Here is a 17346-nt window from a genome sequence, read left to right as displayed (position 1 = left end):
TAAACACAGGAGTTTCATTTGTTAATAACCTAGGTCCTCCCAATTATTACAGTCCACCTACAAAAACTGAATGAAAGAGCAGTAACATTATCACCTGAAAAAGAAAAGGGATTTTACTTTAACGGATGACTGTACTATAAATTGTGCTACCTGAAATTGTTGATTTTAAAAATTTTATTTTTAATTTGTAGACTGAAATAAACATTTCTATAACATAGCATTTTAAAAAAGATGATTACACATGAAATTATAAATTCATGAGATACAATTTGTTATCCTTTTGAAATATATAATAGTTATCGTGTACATTTCTTTTTTCCCCCTTCCCTCCCTGTCTTCACCCTAAAGATGGTTACTATTAGACACAAATATACATACACACATATATATGTATATATAATACATATATATACACACACACACACATACACACAAATATATATACACTTATATAATTAATTTATACATACTTCTATTTATCAGTTCTTTCTCTGGTTGTAGAGCATCTTATCGCTCTTAGATCTATTTCCAAAGATGATTAAGGAAAGAGGAAAAGAAAAAAAAGTTTATAAAAACTCTCTTTGTGATGGCAAAGAATTGGAAATTACAGAGATGGATGCCTATCATTTGGGGAACAACTGATGTTTTCTAAATCAGATTCAGTCTCAATAGATCATATTGTTCAGCAGTAAGTGATGAATCATTGGCATCAGAGAAATGAAGAAAACGCCTCCTAGATTATAGTGCTTCAAGTGAAAATCATTGTTTAACCACACTGAAAATTAAATCTTAATTAAGTTGTGATGTTTTATTCATGAAAAAAATCTTTAAAAAAACTACATGTTAACAAGAGTTGAATATATAGTAGTACTAGAAATGAATGACACCCTGGAGAATCATGAATATTTCCAAAAGAGATCATAGTCTGACAACTTGGGGGGGGGGGGTATGTTTGTCACAGGAAAAGTGTATTGCAATTTTTTAGGTATAATAATAAATATTTCTCATACCTCAGGAGGTAATCTCAATAGCATAATACAGCACAGATTCCAGTACAATCCAATATGTCACCAGATGGTACAAAGTTAACATGTGTGGTATTTAATTTTTGTGGACAGAATTCTTTTAGTTAGATAATTATCCAACAATGAGCTGGTCTATAATTTCCCCTTCTTGAGTATCTTCCATTCTCTCTATGAAACAGCTTGGTGGTTCAGTAGACCTGGAGCCAAGAAGATCTGAGTTCAAATTTGACCTCAGATACTTGGCAAATCACTTAACTTCTGACTCTTCAGTTTCCTCAACTTTAAATTGGGGATAATAATGGGACCTATATAAAGAGTTATTATAGAAATCAAATGAGAGAATATTTATAACATACAGGGTTCATAGGTGCTTACTAAATATTTGCTATGTTTTTCTTTTAAAGTGTTCTGTAAGCATTGTCCACCTCAAGAGTCCCCAACTTCCTGGTATACCAGATTTTCATTAAATCTCTTACTAAAATATGCAATATGGCCTTAAAACTAGAGGAAATTAATAGTTTGAATCCTTATTATATGAAAAATTTTTCAAATATTTCTTGCTAAAACTAGTAATTACTTAAATGCAAAATCTTCACTATTTAAGAGATCAGTCAAGTTGCTTAAGTTAAATCAGTCTTTTTCAAAGTGTGATCTGGGTACCATTAGGAGTCTCTGACTCCTATGAGTCCAAGGAAAGAATAGGGTCTCAGCAGTTCCTGAGATCCTTTCAGGGAGTCTATGAAGTCCAAATTGTTTTCCAAAGAAATTAAGATATTTTAATTTTTAAATATGATAAATATTGATAGATATAGCAAACAAAATTCTTTGGGATTCTCAGTCATTTTTAAGAGACCAAAATATCATATAATTATTTAGTATGAAAGGGGGAGGAAAAAAGTAAGAGATAGCAGATTTTATTGTTATCTTTGCTTTTAATACACGTTCTCTGTTATTGAATTTATTCATAAAGCATTTTAAGTTTCAGAGGGCACAAACATGTACATGTAAATCTTTCCACAAATATTTACATAAAACCATCCCAGATGGTTTTCACTAAAAAGCAATTTATTTGGAAGAGAACACTGGACAGAAAGACACTGGGCAGATTCTACAAAGCAATGACTCAATTTCTTCCATATAAACAGACCTGGGTTTTCTACTACAGTTGTAAGGTAAAAAGAGAACTTGGAAGCACTCAAACTTTGCAACTGATTCCAGAGATGAATCCTGTTAACAGAAATGTATTTCACTCTCAAGAAAGAGAGAAATGAAGTAGTATGGAGGAGGAAAGAGAAGGAGTAAGGTGGGAACATCAAGAATTCCAGACCAAATGTTCAATTTTTGAAAGCTCTTGCAAATATAAAAATATTTATTATCATATATATATCTGCTGACAAAAAATAGACAATAGTTAAACTAATATTTAGAAATTGTTGGAGTCAAACTACCAAATAAATTGTTCTTCTGAAATGGAGATTAAAAAAAACCCAAAACACTCAACTAAAGCTTCAAATTTCCTTACTTAGAGGGCAGAAAATTGCAGAACCATGATAAAGCTATGGGTCCAAAGAGCTCTTTCAGCTCCAGATAGTGCCAGACCAATGATCAGGACGGTATTTTTTACATCATAACCCTGGTATGCCTCTTAACTCCCAAAACAAATTCCAGTTAGAATATCACTGTTATAGTCAGTTAGTTACTATAGTCAATTTTTCATTTAATAAGAGTAATAAGTTGCACTAAGTAGTAAGAAAAAGATCATGCAATGTATATTTTTTACAAATAAATTAAAGTAACAGACCATTTGCAAATTCATTGCCTTTTGCCAAGAATATGTAATCTACTTTCACTTCTTTTTTTATAAATAATATTTGAGAAAAACATCCTGGGTAAGGCAAAAGACCATAAACTAGGAAAAATTATAATCAAATCTAAACAAGGGGGCTTAAAAATCAGAGAGGACAGTTAATTATATATTTTTAATGGGAGGCAGTGATTGATGTTTAAGTGACTCTCATGATTCATGTACTCAGTTCTCAACCATAATCTATAGCAGAAAGTGATTATGTTTATCATATATCTTATACTCTCATTTTTTATATGAAGAAACTGAATGCCCAGTGTGTCAGAGAGGGATTTGAATAAAGGTCTTCTTCTGACTGCCTGACTATTTCTATTATGCTACAATGTTGAACTTTTTTAAAAAAAATGATAATTATATGTTGCTGCTGGATAAATATAGCAGAGTTCAAATGTTTATAAAAATATAAATCTGAAAATGAAATAATATATTTATTTAGAATTTAGGAAATATTAACATCATTTATGGTTGTTTTTTATTTCCTATCTTACTAAATTATTTCTTATGCATGTTATGATATTTGGTCTACTTGCTAATATTGTCCACTAAATGTGGTGATATTTAAAATAATCTCTCTTGTATCTTTGAAATATAAATTCTTGGGCAAACTATTGCGATACTTTCAGCCAGCTTTTTTTTTTTAGATTTTTTTCAAGGCAATGGGGTTAAGTGGCTTGCCCAAGGCCACACAGCTAGGTAATTATTAAATGTCTGAGACCGGATTTGAACCCAGGTACTCCTGACTCCAAGGCCGGTGCTCTATTCAGTGTTCCACCTAGCCGCCCCTCAGCCAGCTTTTTTAAAAAAAATATTACACTCTACAATACAGATGTTATAAAATGGAAGAAAATGAACAAATTGAATTCCAAACACTTCTGAGATTTTTCAACTATTATTTGGTTAAATAATACTTTTATTAAGTAGCACTGACTCGAAACTGATGTCTTCTCTCTAAAGGGTCAAGACCTCATCCAATTCCCCCTATGAAATATGAATGAAATGAAATTTTAAAATGTACTTAAGTAGGGGCAGCTAGGTGGCATAGTGGATAAAGCACCAGCCTTGGAGTCAGGAGTACCTGGATTCAAATCCGGTCTCAGACACTTAATAATTACCTAGCTGTGTGGCCTTAGGCAAGCCACTTAACCCCATCTGCCTTGCAAAAACCTAAAAAAAAAATGTACTTAAGTGATACAGAGATAGAGAAGAATACCAGGGAACATCATATGGTCCCTGTAAGTAGAAACAACTGTGTAGAAGGTTTAGACTCTCTCAGAGGTGGGCCTGAGCTTACCTTAACATGGTGGATGAGACGCTCTACTTCATTCACTTTGTAGGTCTCTAATCCCAGTTCTTTAGCTAACCTCAATATACGGTTCTGGGTTGGTCCAACATAGGATCCTCCAAGGTCTACGTATTTAACATGTTTATTCTGGTTTTCCAATTAAAAAAAAGAGATAAAAAGATATATTATTGAAAATAACAAATAAAGGAAATTAATCAGCAAACTGAGATTTAACACTTTACCCTATTTAGTTTTACCTTGAGTTCATCTGTGAAATACTTTGGGCTAATGTGTCTACTTTTTTCTGTTCATATTTATTTGAAAATCTGCAATATCATCAAACAGTTATATTTTTTGCTGTTTCTTACTAAAACCAAATGCTCTCTCTCTCTCTATATATATATAAATAAATGAAATACATAAATATATAAATATGCAATGAAAAGACATAAACAATTGTATATATACAAAATCTTTATTATAAATCTAAAAATACATGCACATGTATATCTATTATATAAAATACTAATATATATGAGATAAAGTATTATATATGTATGTGTATTATATATAAAATACTAATATTATATATATATATATATATATATATGAGATAAGCTGTTATCTTACTTAGACAACCAATAGATGGATAAAAGAAGATTGCTTAAAATGAATTACATGATCTAGAGTATTTACTCTTTTATAGCGGGGGGTAGCTATATACTGAATCTGGAATACTGACTTTTAAAATAAGACAAGAAATGTTATGAATTCTCTTCAATCAATTCTTCAATCACTAAAATTCAAATCACTCAAAGTTTTGTTTGCTAATTTATCATTTGGAAGGTCATAGTTGGACAGGGAATTTACAAGTATTATAAATCACAACTCATGATTATATTTAACTTATAAGAACCAATATAATTAGCCAATAATATATTTAAAATAAAAATATAATTAGCAGATTATAATTTAGCTTTTTAAAAATCCTCCTCATCCTTAATGGTTTGAAATTTGATACTGATTTTGACTCAAATACTATAGAATAACAGAACAGATCAACTATAATAAGGGTGACCTTAACAAGAGCGTATGTATGCTTCCTCTTTAAGTATTGTCCAAGAAGAGGTTGGGTCACCATTTGCCTGAGCTGCTGTAAAAGGTATTTCTGCAATTAGATGGAGGAAGCTGGACTAAATATTCTCTAAATTTTTCATTTATTCAATACTTATTTAACAAATGTTTAAGTTATCTGCTTTGTGCAAAGCACCATATTAGGTGTGATGAGGAATGCAAATACATCTAAAATATGTTTCTATCTTCAATAAACTTAAAATCAATAGACTTGATTTTTAAAATGTAAATAAACAAATCAAAAAGTAAAATGAGATTATTCAATAAAATGGTTAAAATACTACTATGAGATTTCAAAGGGTAGAGAGACATTGCTTTTATCAGGGAAGTTGAGAGAATGCTTGAAAACAAGCTCATTGCAAGCAGGCAGGTTTCAATCTTTGCACTTGCATCATCAGTGTCTAATACCAGTGGGAACAGAATAAGCATTTAATACATAATTGTTGATTAATTGACAAAGAACATATCACATGAAGATTGGTAGAATTTGATGGACAGAAATGCACTAAAAAAATCCAATTTAGGCATGGGAAATGCAAAGAAGTGATCTAAATGAAGAACTACTTGCATTCAAAGGAGAAAAGGCTCAGGAGTAGCTATTGTTTTGAGGGACCATAGAAGTTAGAATTTAGCCCAGGTAAGATAAATGCTTTGGTTTAGCTTGGGTAAGAGTTTCATAAGCAGAAAAAGGTATTCATGAAGGAAAGAATTACCCAAGTAAAGATATGGAAGTGGATAAGCACAATATCACATTTAGGAAATGATGGAGAATATAGATTGACTGGGACATATGGTTGAACATGTAGGTTAGGAGTAAATTGTGGAAGGAATTGAATGTCAAACTAAGGTGTTTTAATTGTACAAGCTGGTAAATGAAAAGGCAAGGAAGGTTATTGAGTCAGGAAGTATCATGATCAAAGATAGGTTTTAAAATATGAATTCTTCCTTGAATTATTGGAAACCCTGGAACTGCCTTAGTCTAAAGAACCAACAAATCTTGGATAAAAATCATTAGAGCTGACTAAAAAAATGTAAACTATATTATAACTTTTCAACTGTGGTGGGGAAAAGTCCTTTTCTAACCTGTCCATCTCAAAAACCAAATACTTACCCTTACAGTAAATGTTCTTCCACCTACTCGATCTTGGGCTTCCAGCACAACAACACTCTGCCCAGACTCATGAAGCAACTTGGCTGCAGCCATACCTGAATGAGAAATGAAAACAGAATCATCAGATCAAAATATTCTAAAATTCCTCAATTATTCTAGAGTATATTGCCATGATTTCCCAATCCTTTCCATATCATACTTAGTAATGAATCTGTTGGTGCTAAAACTTCTGAACCACATGAAACTAAACAGTTCACTAAGTGAATGAATAGTTCTAATAATGAAAAAACCAAGAAACATTTCACATCTGATAAAGAATTAATTGTACAATCCTGAACCTGACTCTAAAAATTAAAGTTTAGCTGAATCCAAGGTTATTGTTCTAAGAAACGTGCTGACCAGACCCAGAGTTACATTCAAAACTAGACAATGATTTTGGCAATATATGTATTTTACTTATACATATATTATATTAGTCTATCACAAATATATAAATTTAAAAAGTATGTATATATTCTACATGAATATAAAGAATTTATAAAATAAAGATAATAGGATAATATATATTACATTAATGTTTATCTCTAAAGAATATAGATACAAAAATATTTGATGTTACCTTGTGAGGGTGGGAGTCTGTGCACATGTACAAAGACCCAGGAAGACTGGATCTTTGCTATCATAAAAGCAAATAGGACTTGTTATTAGGTTGATATTTTTGTAAACTATAAATGGACAATACTAATAAAAATGTTACAAAGCTCATCTCATCATATTGCTCAATATAATCTACATTAAAACTTTAGCTCTAATCCCCCAAATACCTCTTTCCTGACTTCTGTAATCTATCCTCCTGAGGGAACACACTAACTTTTTTATTTTTTATAATCTTGAGTGAGACTTTTAAGGCATAGTTTTAATGAATTTTTTGTTTAATAAAATTCATTTTATTTAATTTGTAAATTCTATTAATAGTCCCATAATTTGGAAAAACACATCTTGAAAACAATATTCTGAGAGGGTTTAAACAAAGTAGATTGTAAATGAGAGGTCCCAAACCCCCTTACAATAGTAGAAAGGCAACCTAAAGAGCTCTCAAATATTTTGCTACAATACAATACAATGAAATGAAATGATTATTAGTTAGTTATTGAACTAATAAATTAAAAAATAGTTGAGTAACAAATTTGTTAGTCATAGTAAAAGAAAATAACCTCTATTGTCTTCTATAGGAAGTACAATTTGAAGAATCTGAGGCCCCAGTACTGAGAAAAACCAGATAACAAGAGGGAAAAAAATCTAAAGCATTCCCATAGAAAAACATTTCCACTTTCATCATTGATTTTGCCATCTAACTTCACACTTTCTCACTATGAAGAATAGCAATTAAAACATGCACTTTTCAATTTCTTTTGATCCACTTGTTTCTAATTCATATTTTTTTGAGCTTTATCTGGTTAGATATTATTCTTTACTTAGTGTAAAAATTAGAGGGTCTTTCAAAGATTAAATGAAAATATAAATTAGCTAACTAGTTCCAGGAGTTTCTGCTGGTTGTTGTTTTTTTTTTAAAAAAGCAAATTGTTTAGAGCTGTACTTTTCCTTTTGGAAACAGGTCTGGTCTGTCTCCTTTGTTTTTCTGTTTACTTGCTCATTCTATTTACTCTGACCTTAGGCTTAGATAATTTAAATAAAATAAAGTCTAGAACCCATTATAGAGAAGTGGGTGCCAAAAAGAAGATCTGAACTAGGTCTCCCCACAACACCTGTGGAGGTTGAATATACAAAAATGAAAATGAGTATGTGAATAAGAAAATTTAGGAGAGAGGTAGCTGGATTATTGGCTTAAGGTTTACCAATTCATCTCTGAGTCAGGGCTCTTAAATTAAAAACAAAACAAAACAACTTTACGATTCAGTGAAGTTCTACATATTATCTTTTCAGGTGAGCAAATAATATGGCATGAATATACAATGGTATAACTCTGTTACCAATAAACATTCTCTCTGGTAACAGCAACACAATGAATAAGTCCAGAATAACCTCCTCACTGCTCTTTAAAAATTGTTATTCTGAATTTGAAATACAGAACTGAACATTTCTATGTAAAAGAAGTACAACAAAAAAGATTACATAAAAAACAGTAAATCACCACTATTTCTTTTTAAAAAGTAGATCATTTAATACATTATTTCAAAGATGTTCAACTCATCTATTTTCCTCTGAATTTAAAAGTGAGTATACTTTTAAATGCTTCACTGAAATTTCTTTCCTATCCTTTTGGGGGTATCAAAATCATGAGCCCCTTTATGCTCCCTCCCTTATCTCCCCCTTTAAAAAAATCCTCCCTTATAACACACACACACACACACACACACACACACACACACACACACACATATACACAAATTGGTCAGGTTTGAATAGGTTTGCTTCATCCTTTCCCCCTGAAGCATGCTACATTAGTTCTTTAGAGAATTGCTTAGTCAGTGTTCATGTCTTAAAAAAAATTTTAATTTTTTTTTATTTTTACAGTGTTGTAGTCTTTGTTTTCCTTGTTTTGTCCACTTCATTCTGAATCAGGTTATAAAAGTCATTTCATATTTCTCTAAATATAGACCTTTACTTATATCTTATGGAAAAGGTATTCCATTACATCAATATAGCATAATTTGTTCATACATAGATACCCACATTATTTTCTGTTTCTTACCACTACAAAAAGAAATTTAATTAATATTTTTGTACGTATTTTCTTTTTGAAGTATATGCCTAGCAGACATATCACTTTTTAGCTACTTTTTATGAATAGTTCCAAATTGCTTTTGAGATGAGCTGGACCACTTCTCAAGTCCATCAACTGTGCCTGTCATTCCACATTCCCTCCAACAATTGTTCTTTTACTTATTTGTCCTTAAAAACTGTCTTAATGCTTAATTGGGAAAAAACAAAATATAACAATAAAAAAGAAAATAACCTCCTAAGTTGTTATCTTGACTCAAGGCTCACTCTACTCAAATCTCTTTATATCAATGTCAAAATGATTTTCCTGTCTGATTATATGTCACTCTTCTACTTAACAAACTGCAGTTATTCCTTATGACAACAGGAACAAATATCATCTTCTCTGTAGGGAATTAAAATCATTCACAATCTGGCTCCAACCTAAATTTTTAACCTTATTATACACAACTTTCCATCATATACTGTAACCCAGTCAAATTTCCCTTATTAGTGTAATCATAGAGTATATTACATTGTCTATTTACATGCTTCCATTCTTTCTTATTCCCTTATTTCTCTTCTAATTTCTAATTAGTTTTTCAAGATTTAACTTCAGGAAGTTCTTCCTGATCCTCCAGATAATTCTTTCCAAATAATCTTTTATCTACCTGCATCTATTTGTTTATGTAAAAAATATACATCTTACCCATGATACATTAGTAATCTCCCAGAATTTCATTTTTGACTTCCTATTACATAAGACAGTGTTTAGAACTTGCTAATAATTGCTTGTGGATTGAATCATTGATTGCTCTAGGATAGAGCACTAGGCCTGGAAGCAAAAAGATGTGAGTTGAAATCTCGACCCAGTCACCAGCCATGAGACCCTGAGCAAGACATTTAACCTTAGTTTATCTCAGTTTCCTAAGCTGTCAAATAAGGATAATAAGAGTACCTAATTCTCAGTGTTGTATTGAGAATCAAATGATTCAATATTTGTGAAAAGCATTTAGCATGGTGCTGGAGACATTGTAGGCACTATATAAATACTCATTGTCTTCCCTTCTCCTCTAGTAAGGTATATTTAAATCTCTCCTTAAAGAAAAGTAAAAAGTTGTTTCCCAAAAGGAATACTTATACATTATCAAAATATACTTACCTACCATTAAAAAAACCCCAAGATAAACCATAAATCTTCGTTATTCACATAAATTTTAGTGTCCAATGATTTGGGTTTTACTATGTGAAGACAATATTAGAGACAGAAGCTGTATAACAGAGCTGAATAACAAATATATAGGTAGATGGAACGTAACAAGTCAGGGGAGGAGGTCCTTTAAAAAGCCTCTTTGTCAAAATCTTTGTTGAATTAGGGGAATGCAATTATCTCCAATTTAAATATAATTAAACTGAAACTTATGGGTATCCACATATCTCATATCAGTGGCAGAGTCAATCTTCAAAAGCACTCAGGGATCCTAACCCTCAGTCCAGTTGTTTTCCCATTATAACTAAACCAAAATGCCTACCAATTCAGGGATTGGTGGAGTAGTTGATAAATGTGATGCCTTTAATGTAAAAAGTAAAATGTTTAAACATAGATAATATTTCTGTTGAAATTCAATGATTATGTGCTTTTTTTTTGATCAGACAAATTTTTCTCATTTAGTTTTTCTAGGTAAATGGAAGTTGAGGAAATTGAGGTGGAAGGGGTTAAATGATTTGTCCAGGATCCAGGGTGAAGCTGAATTTTAATTGAGACTTTCCTGACTCCAGGACCAGTACTTATTCCACTGGCCGCCCCCCACTGATGTTTCTAGATTATTTATAATTAAACCACCCATTTCTGCATTTGCATTTCTAGCTTTGTTGCAATATTGATAATTTGCAGACAAAATGTGGAATTGTTATTCACAGTAAAACTGTATAATAGAAAAGTCAGATTCCAAACTCATTTGGGAGCAGAAAAGCCTCTGTTATTCTTAATCTTCTAAAAGGATCAACATCTAAAATATAAATACTAATGACAAGACACATAGGATTATATAGGGCTTTGCTGAAGCCTCAAGCTGTGGGAAGACTTTTGTTCTCATCAAGCTGGTTGAGGGTAAAAACACAGTCAGCTTTCATTAAGTTGCTATAGCAACCTGATACCCAGATGCATTTACTTCTAGATACTAAAATGAAATTGCTTTCTAGTAGGATTCAGACTATATTTGAAAAACCATAAAAAATTGTTGTTTCCTCAATTACATGCAAACAACTATATTTTATTGAAATAATAGCAACTATCACAATTTGTTTTTTTTAAAGTGTTCCAGTCTTTATCCTTTCCATTTTATTGTTTTTGCAAAGTTGAATATCTTCTACATTTTGCATCAGTTTTAGGTAAAATAACCTTCCCCTTACTTAACCATAGGGACAAAAGAAGAAAAGAATGAACATGAAAACATGAAGCTTTTGCTAGGATGGGTATCTAGACATCATATGCCCCTTTCATATGTGTGCAATAGATACATAGTAAAACTTTCAGTTTGACACATCTGTTCAACAAATATTTTTGTGAAAAATATAATGCAGAATATGGCAGGATATTGTTCTCTGAAATGTGACTTTGAAGATTAAATAAAACAGGCTTGTCAAATGCTCCACAAAATATTTATTAGAAAGAAAACATAATCAATATCATCAAAACAAAATATAAAATTAGTTGCTTTTCTTCCAAGAAAAAGATTGAGTTTCTTCTCTAGAATATATTTGTTCTCACCAAAGAGGATTTAAGTACAAAGCAGAAGCAACAGGAGATACTCAAAAGACAGACTTCCTATCAGATAAACCCTAGCATATGCTGAGAAAATAGTTGGGGATGGGAGGGAATGACAGAGACAGAGACACACAAAGAGAGTCAAAGAAAGAGGCAGAGAGAGAAAGACAGACAGACTGACAGAAGCAGAAACAAAGAGACAGAGAGGCAGCAAGGCAGAGAGAAAGAGAGAAACAAAGTCAGAGAGAACACAATCAATGAATCAGCAAACCAACATTGTCTATCTAGGCAATTCATTTCAAGGTATGTTGCTTCTATACTATTACTATATTACTCCCTCTCTCTTCTGGCTTATCTAATAAATTTGAGGATCTTGGCCCAGTAGACCTACAGCTCAACTTTATTAAAATGCACAGATAGATAGGTCATAGTAGTTGATAAAAAAAAAATCAACCAATCAACCAAACAAAAACCAGAAACAAAAACCAAAGTGGGAGGAAAACTTTGTTGGGGGGGGGGGGGGCACAGAAGGAGGAGAGAGTGGAAAAGTTCAATAAAAGAATGAGGCTAAAATAGTGTGATTTTGGAAAAACATGTTCTGATTTGTGAGTCAGGCTATCTAGGCTTTGACTAAGTTCTGATGCTAACTAGTTGTGTAACCATGAGTAAAAAGTCCCTTCACTTCTCTGGGACCAAGTTTTTTCCTCTTTGAAATGAGGTTATTCTCATTTAATAAAATTATCTCATTTCATGTCATCTAATAAGATATTTTTCAATTTTCATTTCTGTAATTAATCTAAATCATGGATGAAGGAAACCTTTCTTTTTTATAAGGAGAGATGAAATTTGAAGAGGCCATTTGTACAATGGATAAGGTGCTGGATTTCAAGTCAGTAAGTGTTAGGTATCATTCCTGCTTTAGATATCCTCTCTTAATGTGACCAGAGTTGTCACTTAATATCTCTTGACCCTAGCTTCCTCATCTATAAAATGGAAATAAGGCATCTTTTCCATACCAACCTCACAGGCTTGTGAAACTCAATCAAGCTAATGGGCTATTTGCTGAGCAATTTCAAAATTGTTACTTAAGTGGGAATGATGATGATGATGATGATGATGATGATGATAAGGTTGAAGAAGGTGGTGGTGGTAGAATGACCACAAGGGAATTGATTGCTTCAGAAAATCAGGAAAATAAACTTCTTAATTAGAGACAAAGATCTAATCTTGTGGACTTTACATAGATTCATTTTTTTATATCTGCTCTCACAAAAGAGGTTAATCAAAATTTTCATTTTTTAGTCAATATAAATTACATCATAAACAGTGAGTTAATAACTATGTGGCACAGTGGATGGAACCCTGAACTTCAAGACCTGGGTTGGGTAGGTAAGTCACCTAACTTCGCTTACTCTCAGTTTCTTTATCTGGAAAATGGGTATAACAGTTGCACCTACTTCAAAGGGCAGCATTGAGTGAGATAATATATGTAGAGACAGAGGTGGAAGATGAAGTGTTGTGTGTAAACAACAGCAAGTAAGCCAGTAAAGCTGAAATGTCAAGTAAACAAAAGTGAATAGTGAATAAGGTATAAAACTGGATAAGGAGGAAGACAGTAGGTTACAGAAAGTTTTAAATGTCAGTCCTGGGAGGTAACTGGAGTCAATGGATTTTATTGAATAGGTGTTATTATTGTTGCTTGTCCTTCATTCTCAAAGAGGACCAATGGCATCAGGAGGGTGATGTCTTGACTTGCAAGTGAATTGGATTTAAGTGAGGTAGAACTGTGCAAAATCATGAGCCTCACTCTGACCTCCAGGGTTATCTGTGTCCAATAACAAGTCAAAGGTCAGAATAATGGCCCAAGATGCAATGGGAGACCTTGGTCTTTTATCTGAAATTAAGGTATTTTAAACTAAGGTCTTAGTCTGTTTGAAGCAACACCCATTCAGTGATTCAAGGGTGGGCAAAAAAATGAGACAAGAGTTCATCTAGTTTGCCTACTCAAAAAAAAAAATCAAAGTGGGATGGAAAGATCCTCAGAGTTTCTGACCAGAACAGAAATAGTCAATATTTACAATCACTTTGAGTCATTAAAACCAAACAATGTTCAGAAAAGGTTTGTTTAGATAGTGATATGGTTTATATGAAGAGTGGATTGAAGAAGGGAGAAACATGAAGCAAGGAAAACAATTGGATGGTTATTAGAATACTTCAGGTAAGGAGGCAATGAGGACCCAAATCAGGGTGGGTTGTATAGGTAGATAGAAGATGACATACAAGAAAAATGTGGCTGAATTCTCAGAGTTTTTAGTCTTTGTACAGCATTGAAAACTGTAGGCCTTAGGAATTAAACACAAAGTAATAAGTAATAGCAAGAGTTTGTGAATTCATTAACTATATATTCAATGAAATATTCAAATTGGTGCATTAAGAAATCAACTATTTTCAAGAACACTGCATGACCTGCTACTTTCAAATCAAAATAATTTTATTCAAATTCCACAAATTGCAGAATTTCTGATAGCTTATTTTTTCATAAATTAGAAAACTATCAGTATAATTTTTCCAACTTGCCCAGAAGCAAATCATAATTTCAAATATATGCCTCATTAACTTTTAGTAATAGAATGAAATAGAAAGTTCTTTATGTACATATGTGTTTGTATGTGTGTATATATATATATATACATATATATATATATATATATATATATATATATATATATATATATACCCACATAAGTATTTCCCATTATGTTAGGTATTATTAAATACTTTTAAATACTTGCTAGCTTTCTAATATAATTGGGATAATTCAACAAATATTTAAGTATTGATTGTGTGCAGAGTACTATGCTAACTTGTTTCACAGTTTCCATGGAAAGAAACTTTTGGGTCCTGTGGTCTCAGTATTTTACAACTGATGAAACTAAAGCCAAAGAGGTTAACTGAGTTGCTTAAAGTCATAAAGGTGGCAAATGGGAAAGACAAAACTTGAATCAAGATTCTCTAACTGCAGACCCAATGCTCTTTCCTATTGTATTATGGTGCCTCCATGGAGGAAGATATAATGTCTTAATGATTCATATGCTTTGCCCTCAAAGTATAGTCTATTAAGGAATAGGACAGAAACACAAATAAGCAAGATATTTCAAAAACAAGATAACTGCATTAGAAACTACAAAGTACTCTGTGATATCCAAAGCAAGAATTTTGGCTTTGAAGTTGGAGGGTGGATGAGATATGATTAATTAGGTACCAAAATTCATATAAATCATCAACATTTCAATATATCACAAGCAAAATCTTTCAAGAAGAGATGGTAAGAGAGATCCCATTTAAAATAACTCAAGGGGCGGCTAGGTGGCGTAGTGGATAAAGCACCGGCCTTGGAGTCAGGAGTACCTGGGTTCAAATCCGGTCTCAGACACTTAATAATTACCTAGTTGTGTGGCCTTGGGCAAGCTACTTAACCCCATTTGCCTTGCAAAAACCTAAAAAAAAAATAAAATAAAATAACTCAAGACAGTATAAAATACTTGGGAGTATACCTGCAAAAATGAACGTACGGACCATATAAATGTAATCATTTGGGGGCGGCTAGGTGGCGTAGTGGATAAAGCACCGGCCTTGGAGTCAGGAGTACCTGGGTTCAAATCTGGTCTCAGACACTTAATAATTGCCTAGCTGTATGGCCCTGGGCAAGCCACTTAACCCCATTTGCCTTGCAAAAAAAAAAAAACCTAAATGTAATTATTTAAAAAAACCTTTTGCACAAATAAAATCAGATTTAAATAATTGGAAAAATTAATTGTTCATGGTTAGGTAAGGCCAATATAATAAAAAGGATAATTTTACCTAAACTAATATTCAATGCCTTCTACATTAAATTACCAAAAAATAATTTACTAAATTAGAAAAAAATACAAAATTCATTTGGAAGAACAAAAAATCAAGACTTATTAAAGGAAATAATGGAAAATGAATGTAAAGAAAGGAGATTTAATATTATCAGATTTTAAATTATATTATAAGTTAGCAATTACCAAACCTATCTAGTACTGGCTAAGAAATAGAAAGGTAGAACAATAGAGGAGTGTAGACATACAGTTTACAGAAGCAAATAAATATATTATATTTGACCAATGAAAAAACTTAAGATTTTAGGATAAAAATTATTATTTAGTAAAATAAAAGGGAAAACTGGAAAGCAGTATGTCAGAAATTGGGCATGAACCAAAATCCTACACCATTGACCAAGATTAAGTCAAACTGGATACATAATCTAGATATAAAGAGAAACTATATAAGAAATTTAGAAAATGGAGCATATTATTTTAAAATGTTATGGCTAGGTGAACAAGTTACGAATAAACAAGAGAGCAGCACTGAGTGTAAAATGGATGGTTTTGATTACATTAAAAATGTTTTGTGCAAATGAAAAAAAGTCACCAAGATGAAAATGAAAGAAGACAATTGGGGGGGTAGTTTATAAACGGTTTTTCAGATGAAGCTCTCATATCTCAAATTTGTAAAAAACTTTACCAAATCTATAAGAATATAAGTTATTCCCCAATTGATAAATGATCAAAGGATATATGATCAGGCAGTTTTCTGATGAAGAAATCAAAACAACTCATATGAAAAAAAGGCTCTAAATTATTATTGTTTAAAGAAATACAAACCAAAACAACCTTAAGATATCATTTTATACCTGTCCGATTGGCTAAAATATTGAAGAGGAAAGCAATAAATATTGAAGCGGATGTGGAAAAATTGAAACCCCTAAATTCACTTTTGGTTGAATTGTGAACTGATCCAACCATTTTAAAGAGCAATCTAGATTTATACCCAAAGAGTTATTAAACTGTCTATATACCCTCTACCCCAGCAATATCACTACTAGATCTATTTACAAAGATGATTAGGGGAAAAAAGGAAAAGAACCTGTTTATGTTCTAAAATATTCATAATGGCTCTTTGTATTAGTAATGAAATGGAAATTGTGTGGATACCCATTAATTGAGGAAAGGCTGAACAAAATGTGGTCTATGGGATCTATTGTATTATAAGAGGGGATGACCTCTATGATCTTAGAGCAAAATTTTGAGTGAATAAACAATTTTGACCATTATAAATACCCAAATTAACTGCAAAGGACATATGAAAGAAAACACTATCTGCATTCAGAGAAAGAATTTATAAACAGAATTACATAGAGAGTGATTTTACATGAATTTGAATATACATATATTTATATAATATTATATATGTCAATTGGTCACCATCACTAGCATGGAGGAGGTAAAAAAAGAGAAAAAATAGAAATTTGATAGTTTTATCATTATGTTTAAAATGAATAGCAAGTTATAGATTTATAGTTTTATGTGCAATACTCTTTAAATTATTCTATGTTGTGAAAATACTTGTTTTATTCCA

General features: G+C 31.8%; 1 protein-coding gene across 1 annotated transcript in view; it reads right to left on the bottom strand.

Annotated features, from left to right (window-relative positions):
• The window catches only part of LOC141506931 (amine oxidase [flavin-containing] B), a 126912-nt gene that overhangs the window by 70207 nt on the left and 39359 nt on the right, over nucleotides 1-17346 (bottom strand). Inside the window, exons 2-3 of the mRNA XM_074214143.1 lie at nucleotides 6417-6511; nucleotides 4181-4318 (exon numbers count right to left, since the gene is read on the bottom strand). Coding sequence (XP_074070244.1) covers nucleotides 4181-4318; nucleotides 6417-6511 — 233 coding nt within the window. The remainder of the gene's footprint in view (nucleotides 1-4180; nucleotides 4319-6416; nucleotides 6512-17346) is intronic.

This window comes from Macrotis lagotis, chromosome 1 (assembly GCF_037893015.1).
Source record: "Macrotis lagotis isolate mMagLag1 chromosome 1, bilby.v1.9.chrom.fasta, whole genome shotgun sequence".
NCBI lineage: Eukaryota > Metazoa > Chordata > Mammalia > Peramelemorphia > Peramelidae > Macrotis > Macrotis lagotis.
Note: the sequence above shows the minus strand (reverse complement) of the source record. Positions and strands in the feature narration are given on the sequence as shown.